The following is a 24,542-nucleotide window of genomic DNA, read 5'->3' as shown; positions in this document are numbered from 1 at the left end:
TCTATACTTTATAAATCATTATCATCACGATCGTCATTTTAGAGCTTTATTTTAATCCTATTCAATTTCGGGACAATGAACTCCAAATGCACTTGTCTTATTTTTTAACTTAAGTTATCTAAAGTGCATCTAAGCCAGTTTAGTGACCCTAAATTTTTTACGTCAACACATTTTTTCAGCCTTTCAAGGGCAACCACTAAGTAACATTTACTCAGACCAGAGTTCAAATTTTTCGTAATGAGTAACAATGGTTGAATGCATTCAAATGAACTCTGGTAAATGGTAAAATGGGTTCAAATTTCAAACTTCGTCGAGTACCTGAGCCAATCGAAATGAACATTTTTTCTTAAATCGCGATTCCGCCAAGCCAGATATCTAAATCTGATAACCTTTAGAAACACTATAAAAGTTTGGTTCGTCAATTTTGTGCGTGATCGAAAATGTTGCGGCTGGTACTCGTAGTACTCGTCTGGCACTGGGTTGCTGCCGAGAAAAGCGTCTTCAAAGTTCTGGAAAATCTGCAACCATCACAAAAATGTCAACAGCAGTTGGGTGAATTTGTAAGAAATTGGGCTTTAAATGAAAATTCGTGGGCTCTTCAAAGTAAGTACTACCTGAACCATTCTTTGTACTACTATTTCGTCTAGTGATGGATGCCACTTCCAAAGTACCTTCTGGTATTCTCAACTACAACTTCGCTGAAATGGGAGACTTCCAACAATGCGTTCAGATTGAAACCAGTGGTACCACAACCGAAACTATTCTAGGAAAGTACTGCCTGGGATATGTCTCGTTTGGTAATGAAACTTCAAACAAATCAAAAATCGACACTAGTTCTATTAGAACTACGTCGGTACTACCACAAGCACCCACATGGGCCTTATGTCTACCAAATGGTTGTACCTCTGATGACGCAAATCTAATCGGAAACGCGGTACTTCGGGCACTGTTTCAACAAGACCAAATTAGAGTCGATTTTTCAGATTTTCTTTGCCAAACTACCAACGACGTTAATCCTAGCTTGACGATCGACGCTATAGCTGCAATGTACGTCCTTATTTTACTCTACTAAATAAATTACATTGTTTTCTTCTAGAACTATACTAGCGATATTGGTAGCCACTGTTTTAGTATCTACATTCTACGATATCTACGCACATCGTAAGTACCACCAAATAATAACAATTCCGTTTAGTACCTCCCTTCCAGATTCGTGCCCAATGATAATTAAAGCGTTCTCTGTGTACACCAATGGGCGCACGATTTTTACGACAACCACGCCCACTCCTGACCACCTTTCGTGTCTCAATGGCCTCAAATTTATTAGCATGATGTGGATAGTACTCGGGCACCAATTTTCCATCCCGATTTATGGCTCAATAACAAACACTAAATACGTACTACAATGGACTGACAAACTTCACAGTATGGTCCTAATAAGCGCCACTTTATCAGTCGACACGTTTTTTACAATTAGTGGCGTTTTAATGTCGTACGGTTTCATGAAAACGAAGTACCGAAGTACTCGTTTCAACATACTATTTTATTATTGTCACAGATACGTCAGACTGACAGCACCTTTAGTACCAGTGGTACTTGTGAGCGCGACTCTCCTCAAGTACCTCGGCTCGGGCCCCAAGTGGCCCTACATGTTTCTTTATTTCCAAAAAAACTGCCAATTATACTGGTGGTCCACGCTTCTATACGTACAAAACTACGTCAACATCTCCAACATGGTAAGTAGTACCGAAGTCAGTTTTTTTCAACCAAAATCAACCGTAGTGCGTCGGCCAAACTTGGTACCTCAACGTCGACATGCAGCTGTACTTAGTTTCCCCTTTGGTACTCTACGTGTTATTCAAGTACCCAAAAGTTTGCCTACCTTTGATGGGTACCACCACCCTACTATCAATCCTGTTTACATTCTACGTAACTTGGCAAAACGAGCTGTCAGCCATTCTGTCAAACTTTTATACGTAAGTACCCAGGAAGTATCATCTATCAAGTGACCGTTTTTTTTTCAGTACGCACTCAGTCGATTATCAGAATCGGTACTATCTGCTAACGCACACGAGATTCGCCCCATGGGTCATCGGCGCCGTCTTGGGTTACTTCATATTTAAACTCAAACACGACGAGATTGCTTTGGCAATGAGTAGGTCAGTAGTGTCGTTGGCTTGGGTTGTTTGTTTTGGTACTATCGTGACGTGCATATTCGGGGGTCATGGAACTCTCCGCGGTCCCGGGTACGATAAGTGGGGCAACGCTCTTCACATAGCTCTGGTACGACCTTGCTGGTCGCTGGCTATAGCATGGGTTATTTTGGCCTGCACAAGCAACAACGGAGGTATTATCACGGTACTATTAAATCACGTGATAATGGGGTAGTTCCAGGTGTTGCAAACTGGATTCTTGGTAGTTCCATGTTCCAAGTACTTAACCGATTTACGTATGGGATTTTTCTGACGCACGTGACTTTGCTATATGGGGTGGCATACGGGCGAAAAACGCCCGTTTATTTTAGCGAGTTCGATATGGTAACTTGTAGTACCATTTAGTACCGAAAAGTACTATACAAATTTTGAAGGTGTACCAGTTCGGCGGCACTCTCCTCTTGTGTTTTGGACTAGCGGTACTACTTGTATTAACAACCGAGTGTCCTGCGATGGCCGTAGAAAAAATTTTGCTCGGAAAAAGGGACAAAATTTTGGCAAGTACCCACGACCTGGACGCTGAGCAAATCTCCCTCATCGAAGAACGAATCGAAAGGGACAAAGTTTGATTATTGTAAAATTATCTTCGAATAAAATTTCTAAGAATTCTGTTTATCGTCTTTGTTATTCATGCGAAAATTGAAGCAGATAAAGCAAGACCTAAATAAATAAAAGTACTATTACGACGATAATAGTCGTTATTTAGTGACGATGAAGCACGCACTTTTGTTGTTCTTGTTGGTACCGCTAACCTCATCATACCGAAAGTACTACTACTCTCACGAATTTTTTCAAAGTGTGTTAAAAAATGTGTCAACTGAAATTACGTCGTCGTGTCGGGAACAATTCCAACGTTTCGTTGATAACTTGAACACGAACGGAACTCCATGGTCGCAACAAAGTAAGTACCGAGTCGTACTAACCCAATTTAATGTGTTTAAAGTGGTAGATGCCACGTCCAGAGTACCACTGGGTTCAGTTACTTTGAAGTTCGACGACTTGGGTGATTTCGAAAAGTGCCTACGTGTTAAAACGGGTGACGAAGTTCATGGAAAGTACTGCCTTGGTCAAGTTTCACTCAGTACCAAATCGGCGTTACGTGTACGAGACACCATTTCTTTTGTGGCGCCCGTTTGGGCGATGTGTGTACCAGATGGGTGTAGTACCACCGACACTAACACTCTTGCCAATGTAGTACTACCCAATTTAGTAGAAGATGACGGAGTTCGAGTTAGCTTCTTAGATGTACACTGTCAGACTATAAAGGACGCCGAACCAGAACTGACGGTTGCAGCTATAGCGACCATGTAAGGTCTCACTTTTCACAAAAACTAGCACACCCTGTGTAGTATTATTTTAGGTTTGCTTGTCACAACTGTACTTTTGTGCACTTTGTACGAAATTTTCTGGCCCTTTCGTGAATCGAGTAAGTACTTTGTTCATTTTTCTCGTTTGAAAGTTTGTTCCAGGGTGGTACTCTCAATTTATCAAGGCCTTTTCTGCCTACACCAACAGCAAATTTATTTTTAAATTAAACCCAAGCAACCGGAACGACTTACCGTGTTTAGATGGACTTAGATGTGTTAGTATGATGTGGATCGTCATGTTCCATCAGTACCGAATACCGATGTTTAGCGCAGTGACCAACACACAGTCTCTAGTACGATGGCCGGATAAACTATACAGTGTTTTTGTGATTAGTGGGGGAATATCAGTGGACACGTTTCTGACGATAGGGGGTACTTTAATGTCGTACCATTTTATGAAAGCGAGAGAGAACAAAGTACCTTTCAATTTACTCCAGTACTATTTACACAGATACTTGAGGTACGACCAACAACAAATGAAATTCACTTGATTGGAATTTTTGCAGACTAACAGCGTCTCTAGGCGTGGTAGTACTAGTGAGTGCCACATTGTTAGAATACATGGGTTCGGGACCCCGATGGCCTTTCCTGACGCTATATTTTCAAAAAAACTGCCAAGAAAACTGGTGGTCGACTCTCCTATACGTACAAAATTACGTCAATCCACAAAAAATGGTGAGCATTGGTACCACTTTTGATAAATTACGTAACTTTATTGTAGTGTGTGGGGCAATCATGGTACACGAGTGTAGACATGCAGCTGTGTCTAATTTCACCTTTGTTATTTTATATTTTGTGGAAGTACCCGAAAGTCGGCTTAACTCTTCTATTTCTGGGTGCTTTAGCATCGACCAGTACTTCGTTCTACGAAATATGGAACAACCACTTGCCGGGGTTTACGTTTGGTATGTATGGGTAAGCATGCATTGACAACTTGGCCACAAATACGTTGACTTGTTCTAGAAACAGAAGCAAATCGTATGAGTACTACCTATTGACGCACACGAGGGCTGCTCCCTGGATTATTGGAGCTGTTCTAGGTTACGTTATTTTTAAAAAACGAGAGACACAAAGCGGGTTGAACATGAATAAGTATGTTTTGTTTCTTGGGTGGTTTGTAAGTCTTGGTACTATGTTGAGTTGTACTATGGGAGTGAGTACCATTTTTCGTACTCTTGAGTATAACGTTTGGCGAAATGCGTCGTACGCAGCGTTTGCACGTCCAGCGTGGTCTCTTGCGATAGCGTGGGTGATTTTGGCTTGTAGTACCAACAATGGAGGTGAGGAAGTACCAAGTTTGATTTGTTTTAAGTAAAAATTGTAGGTGTGCTTAACTGGTTTCTTTCGCTACCGGTTTTTCAAGTGTGTAACAAGTTTACTTATAGTATATATCTGACTCACGTGACTGTCTTGTATGCGTCTGCGTTTAGTAGAAAATGGCCGATATATTTTAGCGGATTTGACACAGTGAGTACTATTTGACATATAGTACTAGTTTAGTTTATAATTTATAATCGTAGGCAGTTGACTTTTGGGCCACGCTATGTCTCAATGGAGGACTTGCAGTTTTGTTGGTACTACTAGCCGAGTGTCCAACTTTTGCAATTGAAAAAATTCTAACAGGTACGACTTTTCGTGTTTTTGAGGTGGTACTAATGTAATGTTTCAGGGAAAATTTGTCGCAACCAGAAAATGAGTGTCAGTACTACTTTAACTTTGCAAAGTATAGGTTAGAGTTCCGGAAATTATTCTAGTTGTAAAAAATGAATAAAAGATTGTTAGAAACTGGAAAAGAAAGTGTTTTATTGTCCCGGCGCCTCCACCATTTTGCTACAACCGTATAATATTTATTTTTTAGGTTATGTAATGATGGTGACTTGTGTAAATCTACAATATTGACAAAGTACTACATTGAAATTAAATGTCCTAGGACCCGATCCATATCTTCACAAAAGAATTTCAAACAAAAATAAACTGGAGATAAGTACTATAGATTTTTATTGCATTGGGTGTAATCACGTATTTAAATATAACAATCAAACGAAATTTTGTGCCTACGTGACTACCCGAACGTAGCCTCCAGTCTTGGAACTTCCTGAATTAATGGTGGTCTAACATCACTGGTACTACCACTCGAGTACCGAAAATGCCCATGTCGTGACTAATAAACCCGTCCCACACGAAAATCCTCATATCCATTCAAACCTCCGGGTCAACAACTCTACACCCATGAATTATTTCATTTAAATGTAAACAGTTACACTACACCTGAACAGGTTTTTTCAAAGTACGCAAGTAATAGAGATAAGTCGAAAGCGAGTCCGATAAACAGTCACCCACTTGCCGTTGTCGAAATGAGACACGCTTTCCTCATCCTCCTGTGGGTACCACTCAGTACCGCACAAATCCCATACACCAAAGAATTTTTCGCCAACATTCTAACCAACTTGACTCGACCGATAACCCCAAAATGTCGCCACCAATTCGGCGAATTTATCGCAAATTTAAACATTTCGTGGGCTCGTCAAAGTAAGTACTGAGTCGTACCGCGCTGTTTCTATTTTTGGCTGCAGTGGTAGATGCCTATTCGAGCGTACCCAGGGGTCTGGTGACTTTGAAATTCGAAGATATGGGCGATTTTTCAAAATGTGTGGACGTGGGTGGAAAGTACTGCCTTGGATATGTTTCTTTTAGCAACGAAACAACCGTGAGTGTTTGAGTTTCACAATCGCAGTACATTTTTAGTGTCGTTTTTAGTTGTTGATAACAGAGACTGTTTCGTTTGTAGCGCCGGTTTGGGCGATGTGTTTGCCGGATGGGTGTAGTACCGACGATGGTAACGTTGTAGGGAACGCGGTACTCACCCAGGTGGTACAAGACGAAGGAATAAGAGTCGGGTTTTCGGATACGTTGTGCCAAAGTGGCAAAGACGTAGACCCGGAACTTACGATTCAAGCAATAGTAGTACTGTGGGTTTTGGTTATAAGAAATTTTAATATATTTTGTATAGTGTTGTTTTAGCGGTGTTAGTCGTGGTTGTTGTTTTGGCGACGCTTTTCGACATTTATTGCAACTTTTATCAGTCGAGTAAGTACCTTTGTAGTACTACCTGTTTTACAAACATTATTTCAGACTCTTGCGTCGCGATTATTAAAGCATTTTCTGCGTACACTAACGCGAAAAGTGTTTTTAAAATGTCTGCAAGTAAATCTAGCCACCTGCCGTGTTTAGATGGTCTTAAATTCATCAGCATGATGTGGGTGATTATGGTCCACCAGTACTCGGTACCACTCTCCAGTTCAATAACAAACACGAACCAGTTGATGCACTGGCCGGAAAAACTACACAGTATGTTTATACTGAGTGGCGACATTTCAGTCGACACGTTTTTCACAATCGGTGGTACTTTAGTGTCGTACGGGTTTATGAGCGCCAGACACAACAACCTACGTTTTAATCTCCTTCAATATTATCTCCACAGATACCTCAGGTACGACAAAACACAAACAAAAAATTTTACTATTGTTTACCCACAGATTAACTTCGTCGCTGTTTATAGTGGTACTTGTGAGTGCCACCCTTCTCACGTACACAGGTTCGGGGCCAAAGTGGCCCCTTTTTACGCTCTATTTTCAAAAAAATTGCGAAACAAGCTGGTGGGCGACTCTTCTTTACGTGCAGAATTACGCAAGATCGCAGAAAATGGTAAGTACTTTGGTACTGACTGGCGTACTATGAAAAAATAGTGTGTTGGACAGACGTGGTACCTGAATGTCGACATGCAGCTGTATTTGGTTTCACCACTTGTACTTTTTTTGTTGTGGAAGTACCGGATTTGGGGTTTGTTGGTTCTGGGTGTGGGGGCTTTGGCATCCATGGGTTGCGCTTTCTATGAAGTGTGGGAGCACAGTTTACCCGGAATTGCGTTCGGGTCGTACAGGTACGACGAATTTTGTGACTTCCGGAGTACTCTTTTTTTTTCAGTCAGCGTGGCGGAGACTATCAAAAGTACTACTATTTCTTGACGCACACGAGAGCGACTACTTGGATAGTTGGAGTTATTTTGGGTTATTTAATCCACAGGATACAACACGGACTGGCGTTTAGAGTACCTAAGTGGTTTGTTGTTTGTGGGTGGGGTACTTGCTTCGGGGTACTACTCGCGTGTGTACTAGGAGGTCACAACATTTTTCTCAACCAAGGAAACGATGTAGTTGCTAATGCGTTCTACGCAACTTTGGTACGACCTGCGTGGTCTCTAGCGATAGGGTGGATAGTTTTGGCTTGTAGTAACAATTACGGAGGTACTACTACCATATAGTTCGAAAAACGAAATAATTGTGGCTTTTAGGTCCCATCAACTGGGTTTTGTCTCTCCCTATATACCAAGTGTTAAACAAATTTACTTATAGTGTGTACTTAACACACGTGACTTTGTTATATGGGATTGCTTTCAGTACCAAGTGGCCTGAGTACTTCACCGAGTTCGACAGGGTAAGAACTGACTTCTAAACAACTCAAAATTAACTAAAACGTACTTCAAGGCTTACCAATTCTGGGGGACGCTTTGGTTCAGCGTCGGTCTAGCGGTACTACTGGTATTTATAGCCGAAGCTCCGGTAGTCGGACTCGAGAAACTACTCCTAGGTACCACCAAAAATCCGAAACAAGTACCCCGGGACTGTGAAAAAGGTACCGACAACCCTGGTTTCGAAAAGTGAATTTATTTAAGTATCAAAATGTTTATAAAATTTTATAATAAAGTAAAGAAAAATTAATATAAAATTAGATAGAACTTGGCTCTTCGGTGCTCGTTTCTTCTACAACCCAGTCAGATTCGTTTAAACCCGACTTGGACTCACCCAGAAGCGACATATTCTGTGCATCGCTCAACGTTTCGTCGCTTTCAGGTTCCATCTTCTCACCCACTATTGCACCGTTGTTGCGACAGTACTCGATCAGACTCCCCCAGTACTTGTCGAGTTGTAGTACCTTCGGGTTTCCTACCACTATTAAAAGTGCTTTGGCCCGGGTAATCGCCACGTTGAAGCGTTTCGGGTTGTTCAAAAAACCCAGATGGTACTTCAAGTCGTACCCGAGTAGTTGCGTTTTGGATCTAACCGTGGACACTATAACAACCAAGCGCTCTTGTCCTTGGACCTGTTCCACAGATCCAACGAACAAACCTTCGTATCCCTTTTTTTTACACGCTTGTTTGAGTTTGTCTACTTGTTTTTTGTAGGGTGACACCACCATGATGTCTTGTTGTCGCACGGTAACCCCTTGCATTCTACACCCGACTAGCTTATCTAAATAGTCAACGATGACTTGAATTTCTTGGATGTTGAAAAAACTGGGGGAGTTTTGCTCTCTTTGGTCTTCGCCGATCACGCTATGGAAGATGAGAGGGAAGTCTTTGTTTGGTAGTACCTCCCAGTTAACACAAGCGTTGATGAGGTTATCACCGGCTATTTGGAGTTCGTTTTCGTAGAAGAGCTCATTGGGTTGGTTGAGAATGACGGGGTGGGAGCGGTAATTCTTGAGGAGTTTGGTTAAAGCGCACGGATTATATTTCCCTGATTGGTTTTTCTGGTACTGCGGACACGTGTCGATGAGTCGTTCCAACATGGAAGTACCCAAACCACACTCTTTAGCTAACGTGGAGTGTATAACCGGTCCCAATTGTCTGGGATCACCAGCTAGCACAATCTGTCCGAAAATACACCCAGTTTTTTCCTTCCGGGACAAAATCCGAGCGATTGGTACTAAAGTCTCGCTCTCGGTAGCTTGTCCCGCTTCATCTATAAACACGTACGTGAAGTGGTTCTTGGGACAGTTTTTATTCACAAGCTTGACTGCGGTAATCAACGTGGTAATAACAATGCGGTACCGCACGATTTCGTCCATCACCGGATGATAAAAAGTACCACGTTGGAAGTTGCTATAACGTATTAATTCTTGAGGCATGTGGTCCGAAAAACTTATAGCTACGTATCTGAATAGATCACCAGCTGGTACTGTATCGGTCAAGCGTTTCGTCAACTCATTCGCGGCACTATTAGACGGGGTACACACCAGTACCTTTTCATTAGTTCGTTGATAAATTTGCTTAACCGACTCCACTAAGGTCATCGTTTTACCAGTACCCGGTGGCCCGAAAACCAAATATGGCGCCGGCATGGCCGACTTTTGTAAAATTGCACGAACCGCCTGCTGCTGCTCTGGGTTGTTCCCTACATCTTTATTAAACCAAGCTAACTCGATTCGTGGACAGACGGTGTTCGGGATCACCTTCGGGAAAAAAAAGTGGGCAATATTGTCAGAGTTTGTCAACTCGATGGCTTGATGCTGTGCCCGTAAACAAAATCGGTTGAAGGTGAACCCCACGTGGAATTTGATGTGAGGGGCGAAGACTCTATCCATGAACCTGGAAAAGCAAACTTGGTTTGACGAAGTGGTACCTTGGTACTTACTTTCGCGAGAATCGCAGCACCACGCTTGACTCCTTGACTTGTTGGATGACCCCGTTGTAGAGTACTTTGTTGTGGTTGGGGTCTTTCACGCGGACCACGTCGGAGACGAGGATGGACGGACGGCGCTCGGCTAAGTCGGGTACCTGTGACAACTAAAGCGGTACTGAGGCGACTACACTATCGTACTACCTCGAGCTCGACGAAGTGCCCGCGCTTTTTCAGGGTTTGCTCGTTCCGGTCGTACCCGCGCATGTCTTTGGACATTTGGTGCTCTTCCATGTGCAGTAGTACCTTCAAGAGTTTGGTGTAGTTTTTCTGGACTTGTAACGACGCTTGTTTGTTGTCATTGTCGATTAACCCCCTACGGACACACTAAAAACCCAATTGGTACTACAATTCCGGCTTACTTTATGTTTTCTAGTTCCGCTTGTTGTTTGGTCGACATCGCCTGATTAGTTGTAAAATTGGCGTTCAAAATCGCCGCCAAGTCCGACGGAATGTGGTACTGCTTCATCAAACTGGCTTTCGTCGGTGGCCACCTAGAAATACGCGTCAGTTCGACGGTAGTACCACAAGTACCAACTCACGGAGGAAATTCCCCATTTTCAACATTGTCAAGATCGTCGTCGATGAATTTCTCGAAGCGTTGGAAGGGCGCCACTGGGTGTAAATCGTCGAAGAATTCATCATGTGCGTGGAAAACCTAACGATTTGTATTGAGTGGAAGCAAAGATTGAAGGTCGATTTATAAACTTGCCGTTGACGTTGTCGTTGATATTGGGTTAATTAATTAAGTTTTCTTTGTATAATACGATTACTTAAGAACATATTTCACATGATTTCATAATTTCTCGTAGAAAAATAAGGATTTTATAATTAAGCTCCGCCCCTCGGGCGGGTGGGCGGGGCCTATATTTTGCCTTTTTTATTTTCTTAATATACATGGCCATCTTTTCACAACAAGAAACTTAAAACATAGTTAAAATGGTACATTTTTGCAAGGAAATATGGATTTTGCAATTCTGGGGCGGAGCCTAATTGCAAAATCGATATCTCCTAATACAAATTTTCCAGTTTAAACATGTTGTCAGTTACTTGTTGTCGAAATAAGTCTACACATATTAAGAAAAGCAAAGGAAAAATGTAGCCCCGCCCACCCGCCCTGTCTCAATTGTGATGATTTTTTTTATTCGCCGTAAACCAAAGGGGCGGAGCTTAACTGCAAAATACTTATTTCGTTACAATAAATTAAAAACATGTTTTTGAATATCGTGTTGATCAAAGAATACCAAGTATATTAAGAAAAAAAGGAAAATATAAACCCCGCCCACCCACCCCATCTCAATTGTGACGATTTTTTTATTCTTAGAAACTTAAAACACGTTTAAAACGGTAAATTTTTGTAACGAAATATGGATTTTGCACATAGGCTCCGCCCCTAGGTCTGCCAACGAATGAAAACTTCAAACAAGGCAGGTATGGGTGGGACTTAATCTTTGGCCTTAATTTTTTCTTAATATACAAAGTATTCCTTGAATAACACGAAACTCAAAAACATGGTTTCATTTTTGAGTCGAGAAATACGAATTTTGCAGTAAAGCTCCGCCTTCTTGGCTCACGATGAATAAAAAAAATCATCAGAATTGAGACAGGGTGGGTGGGCGGGGCTTATATTTTGCCTTGTTTTTCTTAACATATATGGCCATCTTTTCACAACAAGAAACTTAAAATATCTTTAAAATGGTAAATTTGTATAGGGAAATATAGATTGAGCAGTTACGCTCCGCCCCACGGTTTGACAACGAATGAAAAATTCACAATTGAGATTGAGACGGATGGGTGGGGCTTCTCTTTTTGTTTTTTTTTTTGTTAATACATAACACAGTTACATAAGAACATATTTCACATGGTTTCATCATTTGTCGTAGAAAAATAAGGATTTTAGAAATAAGCTCCGCCCCTCGGCTTACGATGAATAAAAAAAAAGATCAGAATCGAGAGAGGGTGGATGGGCGGGGCTTATATTTTGACTTTTTTATTTTCTTAATATACATAGCCATCTTTTCACAACAAGAAACTTAACATGTTTTAAGTTTCATGGTCTGAAAAGAAGTCTACACGTATTAAAACAAAAAGGCAAAATGTAAGCCCGCCCACCCGCCCTGTCTCAATTGTAATGATTTTTGCTATTCGCCGTGAACCAAGGAGCTTAACTGCAAAATACTTCAGTTTTAGATTTTTCAATTCTTTCATGTTTCGACTTTTCAATCTTTCGAATTTTTGGCTTCTCATTTTTAGATTTACGGGTTTTCAATTTTCCGATTTTTAGAATTTTTGACTTTTCGGATTTTCAACATTTCGATTTTTCGATTTCCCAATTTTTCAGTTTTTAGATTTTTCGTTTTTTCTTTGTTTTTAAATTTTAGATTTTCGCATTTTTATGTTTTGACATTTTGATATTTGGATTTCTCGATTTTTGAATTTTACGATGTTTAAAATTTAAATTTTTCGACCTTTCAGTTCTTTAGTTCTTCAATTTTTCGATTTTTTAGGTTTTTGATTTTTCAATTTTTGTACTTCGATTTCTCAATTTTTCAACTTTTCGATATTTTAACTTTTCAATTTTTAAAATGTTAGGTCTTTCGATTTCTTGAGTTTTCAGTTCTTCTATATTGCAATTTTGCAATTTTCGGAATTTATAAATTTTCGATTTTTCAATTTATTTTTTATTTTTTAATTTTTCGATTTTCCAATTTTTCAATGATTCATAATATAAAAAATAAAAAAAATTGATAAATCGAGAGGTTGAACAATCAAAACATCGAAACATCCGAATTTTGATAATTCGAGATGCCAAAAAACGGAAAAACCAAAAAATAAAAAATCGAAAAAGCAGAAGTCGAAAAATCGAGAAGTCGGAAAAACGCGATATTAAAAAATCCCAAAACTGAAAGAAATATCCAAAAATTGTGAAATTAAAAAAATTGGAAAATTGAGAAATCGAAAAACCAAAAAAGCAAACTAGATAATTCTAAAATCGAAGAACTGGAGAATGAAAAATCGAAGCTTTGATTTCTTTACAAGAAATTAAAACATGTTTTCGAGTATCGTGTTGTTCAAACAATATATGTTAAGAAAAAAAGCAAAATATAAACCCCGCCCACCCACCCCATCTCGATTGTGACGACTTTTTTATTCTTAGAACTTAAAACACGTTTAAACTGGTAAATTTTTGTAAAAACAACGGATTATGCAATTAGGCTCCGCCCCTAGGTCTGCCAACGAATGAAAACTTCAATCAAGGCAGGTATGGCTTAATCTTTGCCTTTAATTTTTTCTTAATATACAAAGTATTCCTTGAATAACACGATACTCAAAAACATGGTTTTAATTTTGAGTCGAGAAATACGGATTTTGCAGTAAAGCTCCGCCTTCTTGGCTCACGATGAATAAAAAAAATCATCAGAATTGAGACAGGGTGGGCGGGCGGGGCTTATATTTTGCCTTGTTTTTCTTAGCATATATGGCCATCTTTTCACAACAAGAAACTTAAAATATCTTTAAAATGGTAAATTTGTATAGGGAAATATAGATTGTGCAGTTAGGCTCCGCCCCACGGTCTGACAACGAATGAAAAATTCATCACGATTGAGATCGAGACGGATGGGCGGGGCTTCTCATTTAGTTTTCTTTTTTTATTAATAGATAACACAATTACTTAAGAACATATTTGACATGGTTTTATAATTTGTCGTAGAAAAAAAAAAAAAAAGATTCCGCCCCTCGGCTTACGACTAATAAAAAAAATCATCAGAATCGAAAGAGGGTGGGTGGGCGGGGCTTATATTTGACTTTTTTATTTTCTTAATATACATAGCCATCTTTTCACAACAAGAAACTTAAAACATGTTTTAGGTTTCATGTTGTGAAAAGAAATCTACACGTATTAAAACAAAAAGACAAAATGTAAGCCCGCCCACCCGCCCTGTCTCAATTGTAATGATTTTTTTATTCGCCGTGAACCAAGGGGGCGGAACTTAACTGCAAAATACTTAAGTTTTAGATTTTTCAATTCTTTGATGTTTCCACTTTTCAATCTTTGGATTTTTTGGCTTCTCATTTTTAGGTTTTACGGGTTTTCAATTTTCCGATTTTTAGAATTTTTGACTTTTCGGCTATTCAATTTTTCGATTTCCCAATTTTTCAGTTTTTAGATTTTTCGTTTTTTCTTTGTTTTTAAATTTTAGATTTTCGCATTTTTATGTTTTGCCATTTTGATGTTTGGATTTCTCGATTTTTGAATTTTACGATGTTTGAAATTTTAGATTTTTCGATCTTTCAGTTCTTTAGTTCTTCAATTTTTCGATCTTTTAGGTTTTTGATTTTTCAATTTTTCGACTGTTTTGTACTTCGATTTCTCAATGTTTCAACGTTTCGATATTTTAACTTTTCAATTTTTAAAATGTTAGGTGTTTCGATTTCTTCTATATTTCAATTTTCCGAATTTTTAAATTTTTGATTTTCCAATTTATTTTTTAATTTTTCGATTTTCCAATTTTTCAATGATTCGTAATATAAATAATAAAAAAAAACTGATAAATCGACAGGTGGAACAATCAAAACATCGAAACATCCGAATTTCGATAAATGGAGATGCCAAAAAACGGAAAAACCAAAAAATAAAAAATCGAAAAATGCAGAAGTCGAAAAATCGAGAAGTCGGAAAAACGAGATATTAAGAAATCCCAAAACTGAAAGAAATATCCAAAAATTGTGAAATTAAAAAATTGGAAAATTGAGAAATCGAAAAACCAAAAAAGCAAACTCGATAATTCGAAAATCGAAGAACTGAAGAACGAAAAATCGAAACTTTCATTTCTTTACAAGAAATTAAAACATGTTTTCGAGTATCATGTTGTTCAAACAATATATGTTAAGAAAAAAAGCAAAATATAAACCCCACCCGCCCACCCCATCTCAATCGTGACGACTTTTTTATTCTTAAATCTTAAAACACGTTTAAACTGGTAAATTTTTGTAAAAACAACGGATTATGCAATTAGGCTCCGCCCCTAGGTCTGCCAACGAATGAAAACTTCAATCAAGGCAGGTATGGGTGGGGCTTAATCTTCGGCTTTAATTTTTCTTAATATACATAGTATTCCTTGAATAACACGATACTCAAAAACATGTTTTTAATTTTGCGTCGAGAAATAAGGATTGTGCAGTTAAGCTCCGCCTTCTTGGCTCACGACGAATAAAAAAAAATCATCACAATTGAGACTGGGTGGGTGGGCGGGGCTCCATTTTGTTTTTTTTTTTCTTAATATACATAGCCATCTTTTCACAACAAGAAACTTAAAACATGTTTTAAGTGTCATGTTGTGAAAAGAAGTCTACACGTTTTAAAACAAAAATGCAAAATAAAAGCCCGCCCACCCGCCCTATCGAAATTGTAAGATTTTTTTTATTTGCCGTGAAGCAAAGGGGCGGAGCTTAACTGCAAAATACTTAAGTTTCAGATTTTTCAATTCTTTGATGTTTCGACTTTTCAATCTTTCGATTTTTAGAATTTTTGACTTTTCAGCTTTTCAATATTTCTATTTTTCGATTTCCCAATTTTTCAGTTTTTAGATTTTTCGTTTTTTCTTTGTTTTCAAATTTTAGATTTTTGCATTTTTATGTTTTGACATTTTGATGTTTGGATTTCTCGATTTTTGAATTTTACGATGTTTAAAATTTTTCAGTGTTTTAGTTCTTCAATTTTTCGACTTTTTAGGTTTTTCATTATTCAATTTGTGTACTTCGATTTCCCAATTTTTCAACTTTTCGATATTTTAACTTTTCAATTTTGAAAATGTTAGGCGTTTCGATTTCTTGAGTTTTCAGTTCTTCTATATTTCAATTTTTCAATTTTCGGATTTTTTAAATTTTCGATTTTCCAATTTATCAATGATTCGTAATATAAATAATAAAAAAAATTGATAAATCGAGAGGTTGAACAATCAAAACATCAAAACATCCGAATTTCGATAAATCGAGATGCCAAAAAAAGGAAAATCCAAAAAATAAAAAATCAAAAATTCAGAAGGCGAAAAATCGAGAAGTTGGAAAAACGAGATATTAAAAACTCCCAAAACTGAAAGAAATATCCAAAAATTGTGAAATTAAAAAATTGGAAAATTGAGAAATCGAAAAACCAAAAAAGCAAACTCGATAATTCGAAAATCGAAGAACTGAAGAACGAAAAATCGAAACTTTGATTTCTTTACAAGAAATTAAAACATGTTTTTGAGTATCGTGTTGTTAAGTTGTACGTTAAGAAAAAAAAGAAAAATATAAACCCCGCCCACCCACCCCATCTCCATTGTGACAATTTTTTTATTCTTAGAACTTAAAACACGTTTAAAATGGTAGATTTTTGTAAGGAAATATGGATTTTGCAGTTAGGCTCCGCCCCTAGGTCTGCCAACGAATGAAAACTTCAATCAAGGCAGGTATGGGTGGGGCTTAATCTTTGGCTTTAATTTTTTCTTAATATACAAAGTATTCCTTGAATAACACCACACTCGAAAACATGGTTTTAATTTTGCGTCGAGAAATAAGGATTTTGCAGTTAAGCTCCACCTTCTTGGCTCACGACGAATAAAAAAAATCATCACAATTGAGATTGGGTGGGTGGGCGGGGCTCCATTTTGTCTTTTTTTTCTTAATATACATAGCCAACTTTTCACAACAAGAAACTTAAAACATGTTTTAAGTGTCATGTTGTGAAAAGAAGTCTACACGTTTTAAAACAAAAATGCAAAATATAAGCCCGCCCACCAGCCCTATCGCAATTGTAAGATTTTTTTTATTCGCCGTGAAGCAAAGGGGCGGAGCTTAACTGCAAAATACTTAAGTTTCAGATTTTTCAATTCTTTGATGTTTCGACTTTTCAATCTTTCGATTTTTTGGCTTCTCATTTTTAAATTTTACGGGTTTTCAATTTTCCGATTTTCAGAATTTTTGACTTTTCGGCTTTTCAATATTTCCATTTTTCGATTTCCCAATTTTTCAGTTTTTAGATTTTTCGTTTTTTCTTTGTTTTTAAATTTTAGATTTTCGCATTTTTATGTTTTGACATTTTGATGTTTGGATTTCTCGATTTTTGAATTTTACGATGTTTAAAATTTTAGATTTTTCAATTTTTCAGTTCTTTAGTTCTTCAATTTTTCGATTTTTTAGGTTTTTGATTTTTCAATTTTTGTACTTCGATTTCTCAATTTTTCAACTTTTCGATATTTTAACTTTTCAATTTTTAAAATGTTAGGTGTTTCGATTTCTTGAGTTTTCAGTTCTTCTATATTGCAATTTTTCAATTTTCGGAATTTTAAAATTTTCGGAATTTTAAAATTTTCGATTTTCCAATTTATTTTTTAATTTTTCGATTTTCCAATTTTTCAATGATTCGTAATATAAATAATAAAAAAAATTGATAAATCGAGATGCCAAAAAACGGAAAATCCAAAAATAAAAAATCGAAAAATGCTGAAGTCGAAAAATCGAGAAGTCGGAAAAACGAGATATTAAAAAATCCCAAAACTGAAAGAAATATCCAAAAATTGTGAAATTAAAAAATTGGTAAATTGAGAAATCGAAAAACCAAAAAACAAAAAAGCAAACTCGATAATTCGAAAATCGAAGAACTGAAGAACGAAAAATCGAAACTTTGATTTCTTTACAAGAAATTAAAACATGTTTTTGAGTATCGTATTGTTCAAACAATGCATGTTAAGAAAAAAAAGCAAAATATAAACCCCGCCCACCCACCCCATCTCAATTGTGACTTTTTTATTCTTAGAACTTAAAACACATTTAAAATGGTAAATGTTTGTAAGGAAATATGGATTTTGCAATTAGGCTCCGCCCCTAGGTTTGCCAACGAATGAAAACTTCATTATTATTTAACTCAAGGCAGGCATGGGCGGGGCTTAATCTTTGGCTTTAATTTTTTCTTAATATACATCGGTATTCCTTGAATAACACAACACTCAAAAACGTCTCACATGGTAGTTTTTTGTAGAGAAATAATAAGGATTTTGCAATTAAATTCCGCTCCTTTGGTTCTCGACGATTAAAAAAATAATCACAATTGAGATAGGGCGGGTGGGCGGGGTTTATATATTTTGCCTTTTTTCTTAACATACGTAGTCGTCTTTTCAGAACAAGAAACTTAAAATATGTTTAAAATGGTAAATTTGTATAGGGAAACATAGATTTTGCAGTTAAGCTCCGCCTTCTTGGCTCACGACGAATAAAAAAATCATCACAATTGAGACCGGGTGGGTGGGCGGGGCTCCATTTTGCCTTTGTTTCTTAATATGTGTACTTATTTTGACAACAAGAAACTTAAAACATGTCTAAAATGGTAAATTTTTGTAGGAATCAACTTAAATCCGCCACTTTTCTTCTACAACCGCTATAAATACGGCAAAAGTTAAACATCAAACTTAATATTAACGGAGTTTTTAAATGACACTTTTTAGCTCTCAGAGCAGCGTTAGCGGGAACTTCAACGTCAACAGCAGGTTTATAAATCCCACTTGACACCTACCAGTTGGACGGCGACATTTAAAATTTCCTTGTTCTCGATTTTGACTAAAATTGGGTAAGAAAGTATCTCGTTTTGGACCAGGACTGTCAGTTCCCACGTGACCGTGCTCGACGGAAGAATCTTGCTCGGACAGACCGGTTTGAACCCGACTTCGGTTATTTTCGGGTGGGTTTGAATCGACAATATGGCGACAGTTTTGGGGGAGGAGTTCCTGACTCTTAGAAAAAAAGTTTTGGGGATGTTTTTGCGCATGATTATGCTTTTGAGGTCTGGGGAGCCGTTGATGGTGAATTCGAGAGGGGAAGGGATGATTCTGGCGATTTTGACTAAAACATATCAGTGGTGTTGATTAGAGCGCCATCTATCGCTCACGGAAGTAGTGTGACGTCGAAACGTCATTCACACGCTACCTACTTACAAGCTCTATCCAGATCACATAGAAAAACGTGCTCTTTCTCGCTTAAATGCGTCTCAAAGTCTTCTTGCTTCAAGAACTTGATTCCACAGAAGTTGCACACTTTTTCTGAAAACACGTCGTACTTTTCGGGACTAACGCTCGCGTAGCCGCTGGAATTATTCATTTGAGCGGAATCGCTGGTGTTGAAAGCCATATCTAGAATAAAATTGACACTAACATGTGTTTGAACAACCCACTGTCTGTACCAATGTTGGCTTCATTTTCTTTCAATCGAAGCAGCTTTCTTTCATTGTATACTAACACAGTGTCTCGTTCCACCCGCGTGAGGAACCCCTTACTGTAGTTCAACACCGTCCGGAACCCGACTTGCGTCCTGTGCTCCATTTTGAAGGCTTCATACAGCTTCTGTGCCTCCGTTTTCGTAATTACGAAACTCTCCCCCAAGTGGTTGTTTTTGTAAACATACAAAGCAAATTTTTGCGCACACGCTGCAAAATCCCGGTTTAGGACGTCCAAGGGGGCTGTAACGACCTACCTTGTGGGTGCTTCATGGTGAGAATAACGAGTTTTGGGCACTTCTCTGAATTTTGAACCGACCGGTCAACACGAGTTTTCCATATCAAGCGAAGATAAACAGAATTTGGAACACCACAACTTTACCAGTTTTCGCTTGTAATTTTTTTCGCAGAGTGGGGGCTCTTAGTGATTGAACATGGCGCCAACCTTACTTACAATTTCCTCCGATAGGTGATGCTTACATTTTTCGAAAATTCCCAAGCTGGAAAATTATTTGAAATTTCGGTTGATCTCGCGCGAAAAATTGACAGATAGTGGTGACATTTTTTAAATAAACAAAAAGCGGATCACGTGTCGGGCGAAAGTTGGAATTGTTTGGGCAGTGGCGTGGGTGAAGCTTGGAGTCAAGAGGGAAAACTTTGTCGACAAAAAGAAACTTCAGGAAATTCGATGTTATAAGCTATTCCTGTACACAAACCTGGGTTTCAATGAGGTGAAAAAGTGACCCCCTAGTGTCACTTATATGTTTCCATGTCAAGTGAAAGTTCAAATTATTTAGATTATATCTGTCACTTGTCATTCTGTTTTCACTGTGAAATGTATTAGCCAAAGCTTCAAAATTTTAACTGAAAATAAGCAGTTGGTTTATAAAAGTCGTTTATTGAATTTATTTATAAAAATTGTTAAAATAAATTCTTTAAAAAGTTGCGTCAATTTTATTAAACTTTATTTTTTATGGAACACTAAATAAATGATATTTATTAATGACAATCTAATAGCTTGAAAAATTGATACTCATGTCATTTATTCACATAAGTGATCTTTTGAAATGATAAATAATTTGCTCAAAGAATTATATGTTTATCTTTAAAATTAAAAAAAATTACATGAGTATCAAATAAAAGAAACATATGCTATACAGGATAAGCTACTAATGTTCCTCGATATCTCATTAATTATTATAAAAAGAAAAAAAATCAGAAGAGGCAAAAGTTGTACGGTTCTTTGGAGACTATTAATTGTTTAATGAAACACCCTGTATATCTGAAGATACAATAATAAAAACCAGGCTGTTCCATTTGAAAAAACTGTAATTTCGATATTTGAAAATTGTGGAGTTTTAACAATTTTATAAACACAGTGTATATTAAAATTTGATTTAGTTCCATTGCTAAAAATTTTTAACAAAATTGGAAGAAGGTGCCAAAAAATTTTAAGAAAATCATGACAACGTCGCATCGTAATTTCAAAAATAAACTGTGGTTGTAAAGCCTGAGAAGAAATTAATCAAAATAAGTAAAAAATATATGAGTTGCATAAAAAAAACACATTACATTTTGCACTTTTTTTTAATACGTGTAGTCTTCTTTTCACAACAATAAAGCTAAAACATGTTTAAAGGTATCGATTTTGGACTTAGGCTCCGCCTCTTGGTCTGACAACGAATGAAAAATTCATCACAATTGAGCTTGGGATGGATATGGGTGGGGCTTAATTTTTGGCTTGTTTTTTTCTTAATATACGTAGTATTCTTTGAACAACACGACACTAAAACACATGTCTTTAATTTCTCATAGAGAAATAAGGATTTCGCAATTAAGCTCCGCCCTCTTGGCTGACGATCAATAGAAAAATCATCACAATCGAGATAGGGCGGGTGGGCGGGGCTACATTTTGCCTTTTTTTTCTTAATATGTGTAGTCATCTTTCCACAACAAGCAACTTAAAACATGTTAATGCTAAATTTGTATAGGGAAATATCTCTTTTGAAATGACGCTCCGCCCCTCGGTCTGACAACGAATGAAAAATTCATTACGATCGAGATCGAGACGGATGGGTGGGGTTTTGGTCTCTTTTGGTTTTCTTTTTTAATTAATACATTTAGTTTTCTTTGTATAATTTGTCGTAGAAAAATAAGGATTTTATAATTAAGCCCCACCCCTCGATTTACGACAAATAAAAAAATTATCAGAATTGAGATAGGGTGTGTGGGCGGGGTTTATATTTTGCTTTTTTTTCTTAATATACGTGGCCATTTTTTCACAAGAAAAAACTTAAAACATGGTTAAAATGGTACATTTTTGCAAGAAAAAAATCGATGATTTTTTAATTATGGGGCGGATCCTAATTGTAAAATCGATATTTCCTTACACAAATTTTCCTTTTTTAATATGTGTTAAGTGTCATGTTATGAAAAGAAGTCTACACAACAAAAAGGCAAAATATAAACCCCACCCACCCGCCCTGTCTTAATTGTAATGATTTTTTTGATTCGCCGTGAACCAAGGGGGCGGAGCTTAACTGCAAAATACTTATTTCTTACATGAAATTAAAAAAATGTTTTTGAAAATCGTGTTGTTCAAATAATTCTATGGAAATACATAATATATTAAGAATCAAAGGCAAAATATAAAATGTTTTTATATTGTTATTTCTCGGAAAGAGATAAAGAATTTGCACTGAAACTCCGCCCCCTTGGCTCACGACTAATAAAAAAGATCACCAGAATTAAGACCGGGTGGGTGGGCGGGGCTACATTTTGCCTTTTATAAATGACAAGTCGGCACATATTAAAACAAAAAGGTAAAATTTAAGCCCGCCCACCCGCCCTATCTCTATTGTGATGATTTTTTTATCTTAAGAAACTTAAAACACATTTAAAATGGTATATTTTTATAAGGAAATAAGGAATTTGCAATTAGGCCCCGCCCCTCGGTCTGTCAACGAATGAAGACGAAAATTTTGGGTGGGCCATAATCTTTGGCTTTAATTTTTCCTTAATATACGTAGTATTCTTTGAACAACACGATACTGAAAAACGTGTTTTTAATCTCTGGTAAACAAATAAGGATTTTGCAGTTAAGCTCCGCCCTCTTGGCTCACGACGAATAAAAAATCATCACAATTGAGGTAGGGCGGGTGGGCGGGGCTACATTTTGCCTTTTATTCTTAATATGTATAGTCATCACAACAAGCAACTTAAAAGATGTTAATGGTAAATTTGTATAGAAAATTATTTATTTTGCAATTACGCTCCGCCCCTCGGTATTTCACATGGTAATTTCTCATAGAAAAATAGGAATTTAATAATTAATCTCCGCCCCTCGATTTACGACGATTAAAAAAATCACCAGAATTGAGATAGGGTGGGTGGGCGGGGCTTATATTTTGTTTATTTTTGTTTAATATACATGACCATCTTTCCACAACAAGAAACTTAAAACATGGTTAAAATGGGGCGGGGCCTCATTGCAAAACAGATATTTCCTTAAACAAACTTTCCATTTTAAACATGTTTTTAGTTTCATGTTGTGAAAAGAAGTCTACACATATTAAAACAAAATGACAAAATATAAGCCCCACCCACCCGCCCTGTCTTAATTGTAATGATTTTTTTTATTCGCCATGAACCAAGGGGGCGGAGCTTAACTGCAAAATACTGACTTTTTACAAGAAATTAAAAAAGTGTTTTTGAAAGTCGTGTTCAAAGAATTCAATGGAAATACATATATTAATAATATAAAAATGTTTTATATTTCTCGTAAAGAAATAAGGATTTTGCAGTGAAGCTCCGCCCCCTTGGCTTATGACAAATAAAAAAAATCATCAGAATTAAGACCGGGTGGGTGGGCGGGGCTACGTTTAGCCTTTTTTTCTTAATATGTATAATCATCTTTTCGCAATAAGAAACTTAAAACATGTTTAAAATGGTAAAATTGTATAGAGAAATATCTATTTTGAAATTCCGCTCCGCCCCTCGGTCTGACAACGAATGAAAAGTTCATTACGATTGAGATCGAGACGGATGGGTGGGGCTTCTCTTTTGGTTTTCTTTTTTAATTAATACATTTAGTTTTCTTTGTATAACACGATTATTTCGGAACATATTTCATATGGTAATTTCTCGTAGAAAAATAAGGATTTTATAATTAAGTTCCGCCCCTCGATTTACGACGAATAACAAAAATCATCAGAATTGAGACAGGGTGGGTGGGCGGGGCTTATATTTTGCTTTTTTTTCTTAACATACGTAGCTGTCTTTTCACAACAAGAAACGTAAAATATTTTGCAATGAAATATGGATGATTTTGCAATTATGGGACGGAGCCTAATTGTAAAATCGATATTTCCTTATACAAATTTTCCTTTTTCAACATGTGTTAAGTTTCATGTTCTGAAAAGAAGTCTACACATATTAAAACACAAAGACAAAATATAAGCCCCACCCACCCGCCCTGTCTTAATTGTAATGATTTTTTTATTCGCCATGAACCAAGGGGGCGGAGCTTAACTGCAAAATACTTATTTCTTACATGAAATAAAAAAATGTTTTTGAAAATCGTGTTGTTCAAATAATTCTATGGAAATACATATATTAAGAATCAAAGGCAAAATATAAAATGTTTTTATATTGTTAATTCTCGTAAAGAGATAAGGATTTTGCAGTGAAACTCCTCCCTCTTGGCTCACGACGAATAAAAAAGATCATCAGAATTAAGACCGGGTGGGTGGGCGGGGCTACATTTTGTCTTTTATAAATGACAAGTCTGCACATATTAAAACAAAAAGGCAAAATTTAAGCCCGCCCACCCGCCCTATCTCTATTGTGATGATTTTTTCATTCGCCGTGGTTCAAGGGGGCGAAGATCAACTGCAAAATACTTATATCTTTATAGGAAATTAAAAACATGTTTTGAAATATTGAGTTGTTCAAAGAATTCTATGTTTATTAAGACAAAAGGCAAGATATAGACCCCGCCCACCCGCCCCATCTCAATTGTGATGATTTTTTTATTTTAAGAAACTTAAAACACGTTTAAAATGGTAAATTTTTGTAAGGAAATAAGAAATTTACATTTAGGTCCCCGCCCCTCGGTCTGTCAACGAATGAAAACGAAAATTTTTGGTGGGGCTTAATCTTTGGCTTTAATTTTTTCCTCGATATACCTAGTATTCTT

General features: G+C 37.1%; 3 protein-coding genes across 3 annotated transcripts; 2 read left to right on the top strand and 1 right to left on the bottom strand.

The window, feature by feature from the left end:
- The first annotated feature begins 440 nt into the window (after positions 1 to 440).
- LOC135140778 (nose resistant to fluoxetine protein 6-like) lies at positions 441 to 2,782 on the top strand. The gene is made up of 8 exons (XM_064071455.1): positions 441 to 603; positions 648 to 1,047; positions 1,097 to 1,161; positions 1,210 to 1,736; positions 1,783 to 1,976; positions 2,025 to 2,347; positions 2,395 to 2,537; positions 2,588 to 2,782. Exons 1-8 carry the CDS (start codon positions 441 to 443, stop codon positions 2,780 to 2,782), a joined length of 2,010 nt encoding a protein of 669 aa, XP_063927525.1.
- A 123-nt stretch (positions 2,783 to 2,905) lies between these two features.
- LOC135140777 (uncharacterized) lies at positions 2,906 to 8,386 on the top strand. The gene is made up of 21 exons (XM_064071454.1): positions 2,906 to 3,114; positions 3,157 to 3,520; positions 3,563 to 3,639; positions 3,683 to 4,040; positions 4,087 to 4,255; positions 4,302 to 4,495; positions 4,544 to 4,860; positions 4,905 to 5,047; positions 5,101 to 5,203; positions 5,250 to 5,278; positions 5,439 to 5,443; positions 5,838 to 6,109; positions 6,154 to 6,287; positions 6,338 to 6,549; positions 6,591 to 6,667; positions 6,713 to 7,070; positions 7,117 to 7,285; positions 7,327 to 7,520; positions 7,565 to 7,884; positions 7,932 to 8,074; positions 8,125 to 8,386. Exons 1-21 carry the CDS (start codon positions 2,925 to 2,927, stop codon positions 8,299 to 8,301), a joined length of 4,005 nt encoding a protein of 1,334 aa, XP_063927524.1. The 5' UTR covers positions 2,906 to 2,924; the 3' UTR covers positions 8,302 to 8,386.
- On the bottom strand, positions 8,322 to 19,895 carry LOC135140863 (putative helicase MOV-10). Its single transcript, XM_064071582.1, has 9 exons — positions 19,603 to 19,895; positions 19,313 to 19,555; positions 19,068 to 19,262; positions 18,650 to 18,975; positions 10,641 to 10,756; positions 10,461 to 10,592; positions 10,243 to 10,414; positions 10,054 to 10,196; positions 8,322 to 10,007 (listed from the first exon to the last, which is right to left on the bottom strand). Exons 1-9 carry the CDS (start codon positions 19,616 to 19,618, stop codon positions 8,366 to 8,368), a joined length of 2,985 nt encoding a protein of 994 aa, XP_063927652.1. The 5' UTR covers positions 19,619 to 19,895; the 3' UTR covers positions 8,322 to 8,365.
- Between the last annotated feature and the right edge of the window lie 4,647 nt (positions 19,896 to 24,542).

The sequence above is a fragment of the Zophobas morio genome, unplaced genomic scaffold (assembly GCF_036711695.1).
Source record: "Zophobas morio isolate AGI-343-1 ecotype UQ-CSIRO unplaced genomic scaffold, CSIRO_AGI_Zmor_V1 ptg000041l, whole genome shotgun sequence".
Taxonomy (NCBI): domain Eukaryota; kingdom Metazoa; phylum Arthropoda; class Insecta; order Coleoptera; family Tenebrionidae; genus Zophobas; species Zophobas morio.
This window is presented reverse-complemented; position numbering and strand designations above follow the sequence as displayed.

Bases quoted from the DNA above. Each gene is read 5' to 3' on its own strand.
- LOC135140778 (XM_064071455.1), top strand. From the start codon at position 441: ATGTTGCGGCTGGTACTCGTAGTACTCGTCTGGCACTGGGTTGCTGCC. The intron at 1,737-1,782 runs GTAAGTAGTACC...AATCAACCGTAG, and splicing joins ACGTCAACATCTCCAACATG to TGCGTCGGCCAAACTTGGTA. The intron at 1,977-2,024 runs GTAAGTACCCAG...TTTTTTTTTCAG, and splicing joins ATTCTGTCAAACTTTTATAC to TACGCACTCAGTCGATTATC.
- LOC135140777 (XM_064071454.1), top strand. From the start codon at position 2,925: ATGAAGCACGCACTTTTGTTGTTCTTGTTGGTACCGCTAACCTCATCA. The intron at 5,204-5,249 runs GTACGACTTTTC...GTAATGTTTCAG, and splicing joins AATTGAAAAAATTCTAACAG to GGAAAATTTGTCGCAACCAG. The intron at 8,075-8,124 runs GTAAGAACTGAC...ACGTACTTCAAG, and splicing joins ACTTCACCGAGTTCGACAGG to GCTTACCAATTCTGGGGGAC.
- LOC135140863 (XM_064071582.1), bottom strand. The intron at 10,593-10,640 runs GTGAGTTGGTAC...GCGTATTTCTAG, and splicing joins GAAAATGGGGAATTTCCTCC to GTGGCCACCGACGAAAGCCA. The intron at 10,415-10,460 runs GTAAGCCGGAAT...GTGTGTCCGTAG, and splicing joins GCGGAACTAGAAAACATAAA to GGGGTTAATCGACAATGACA.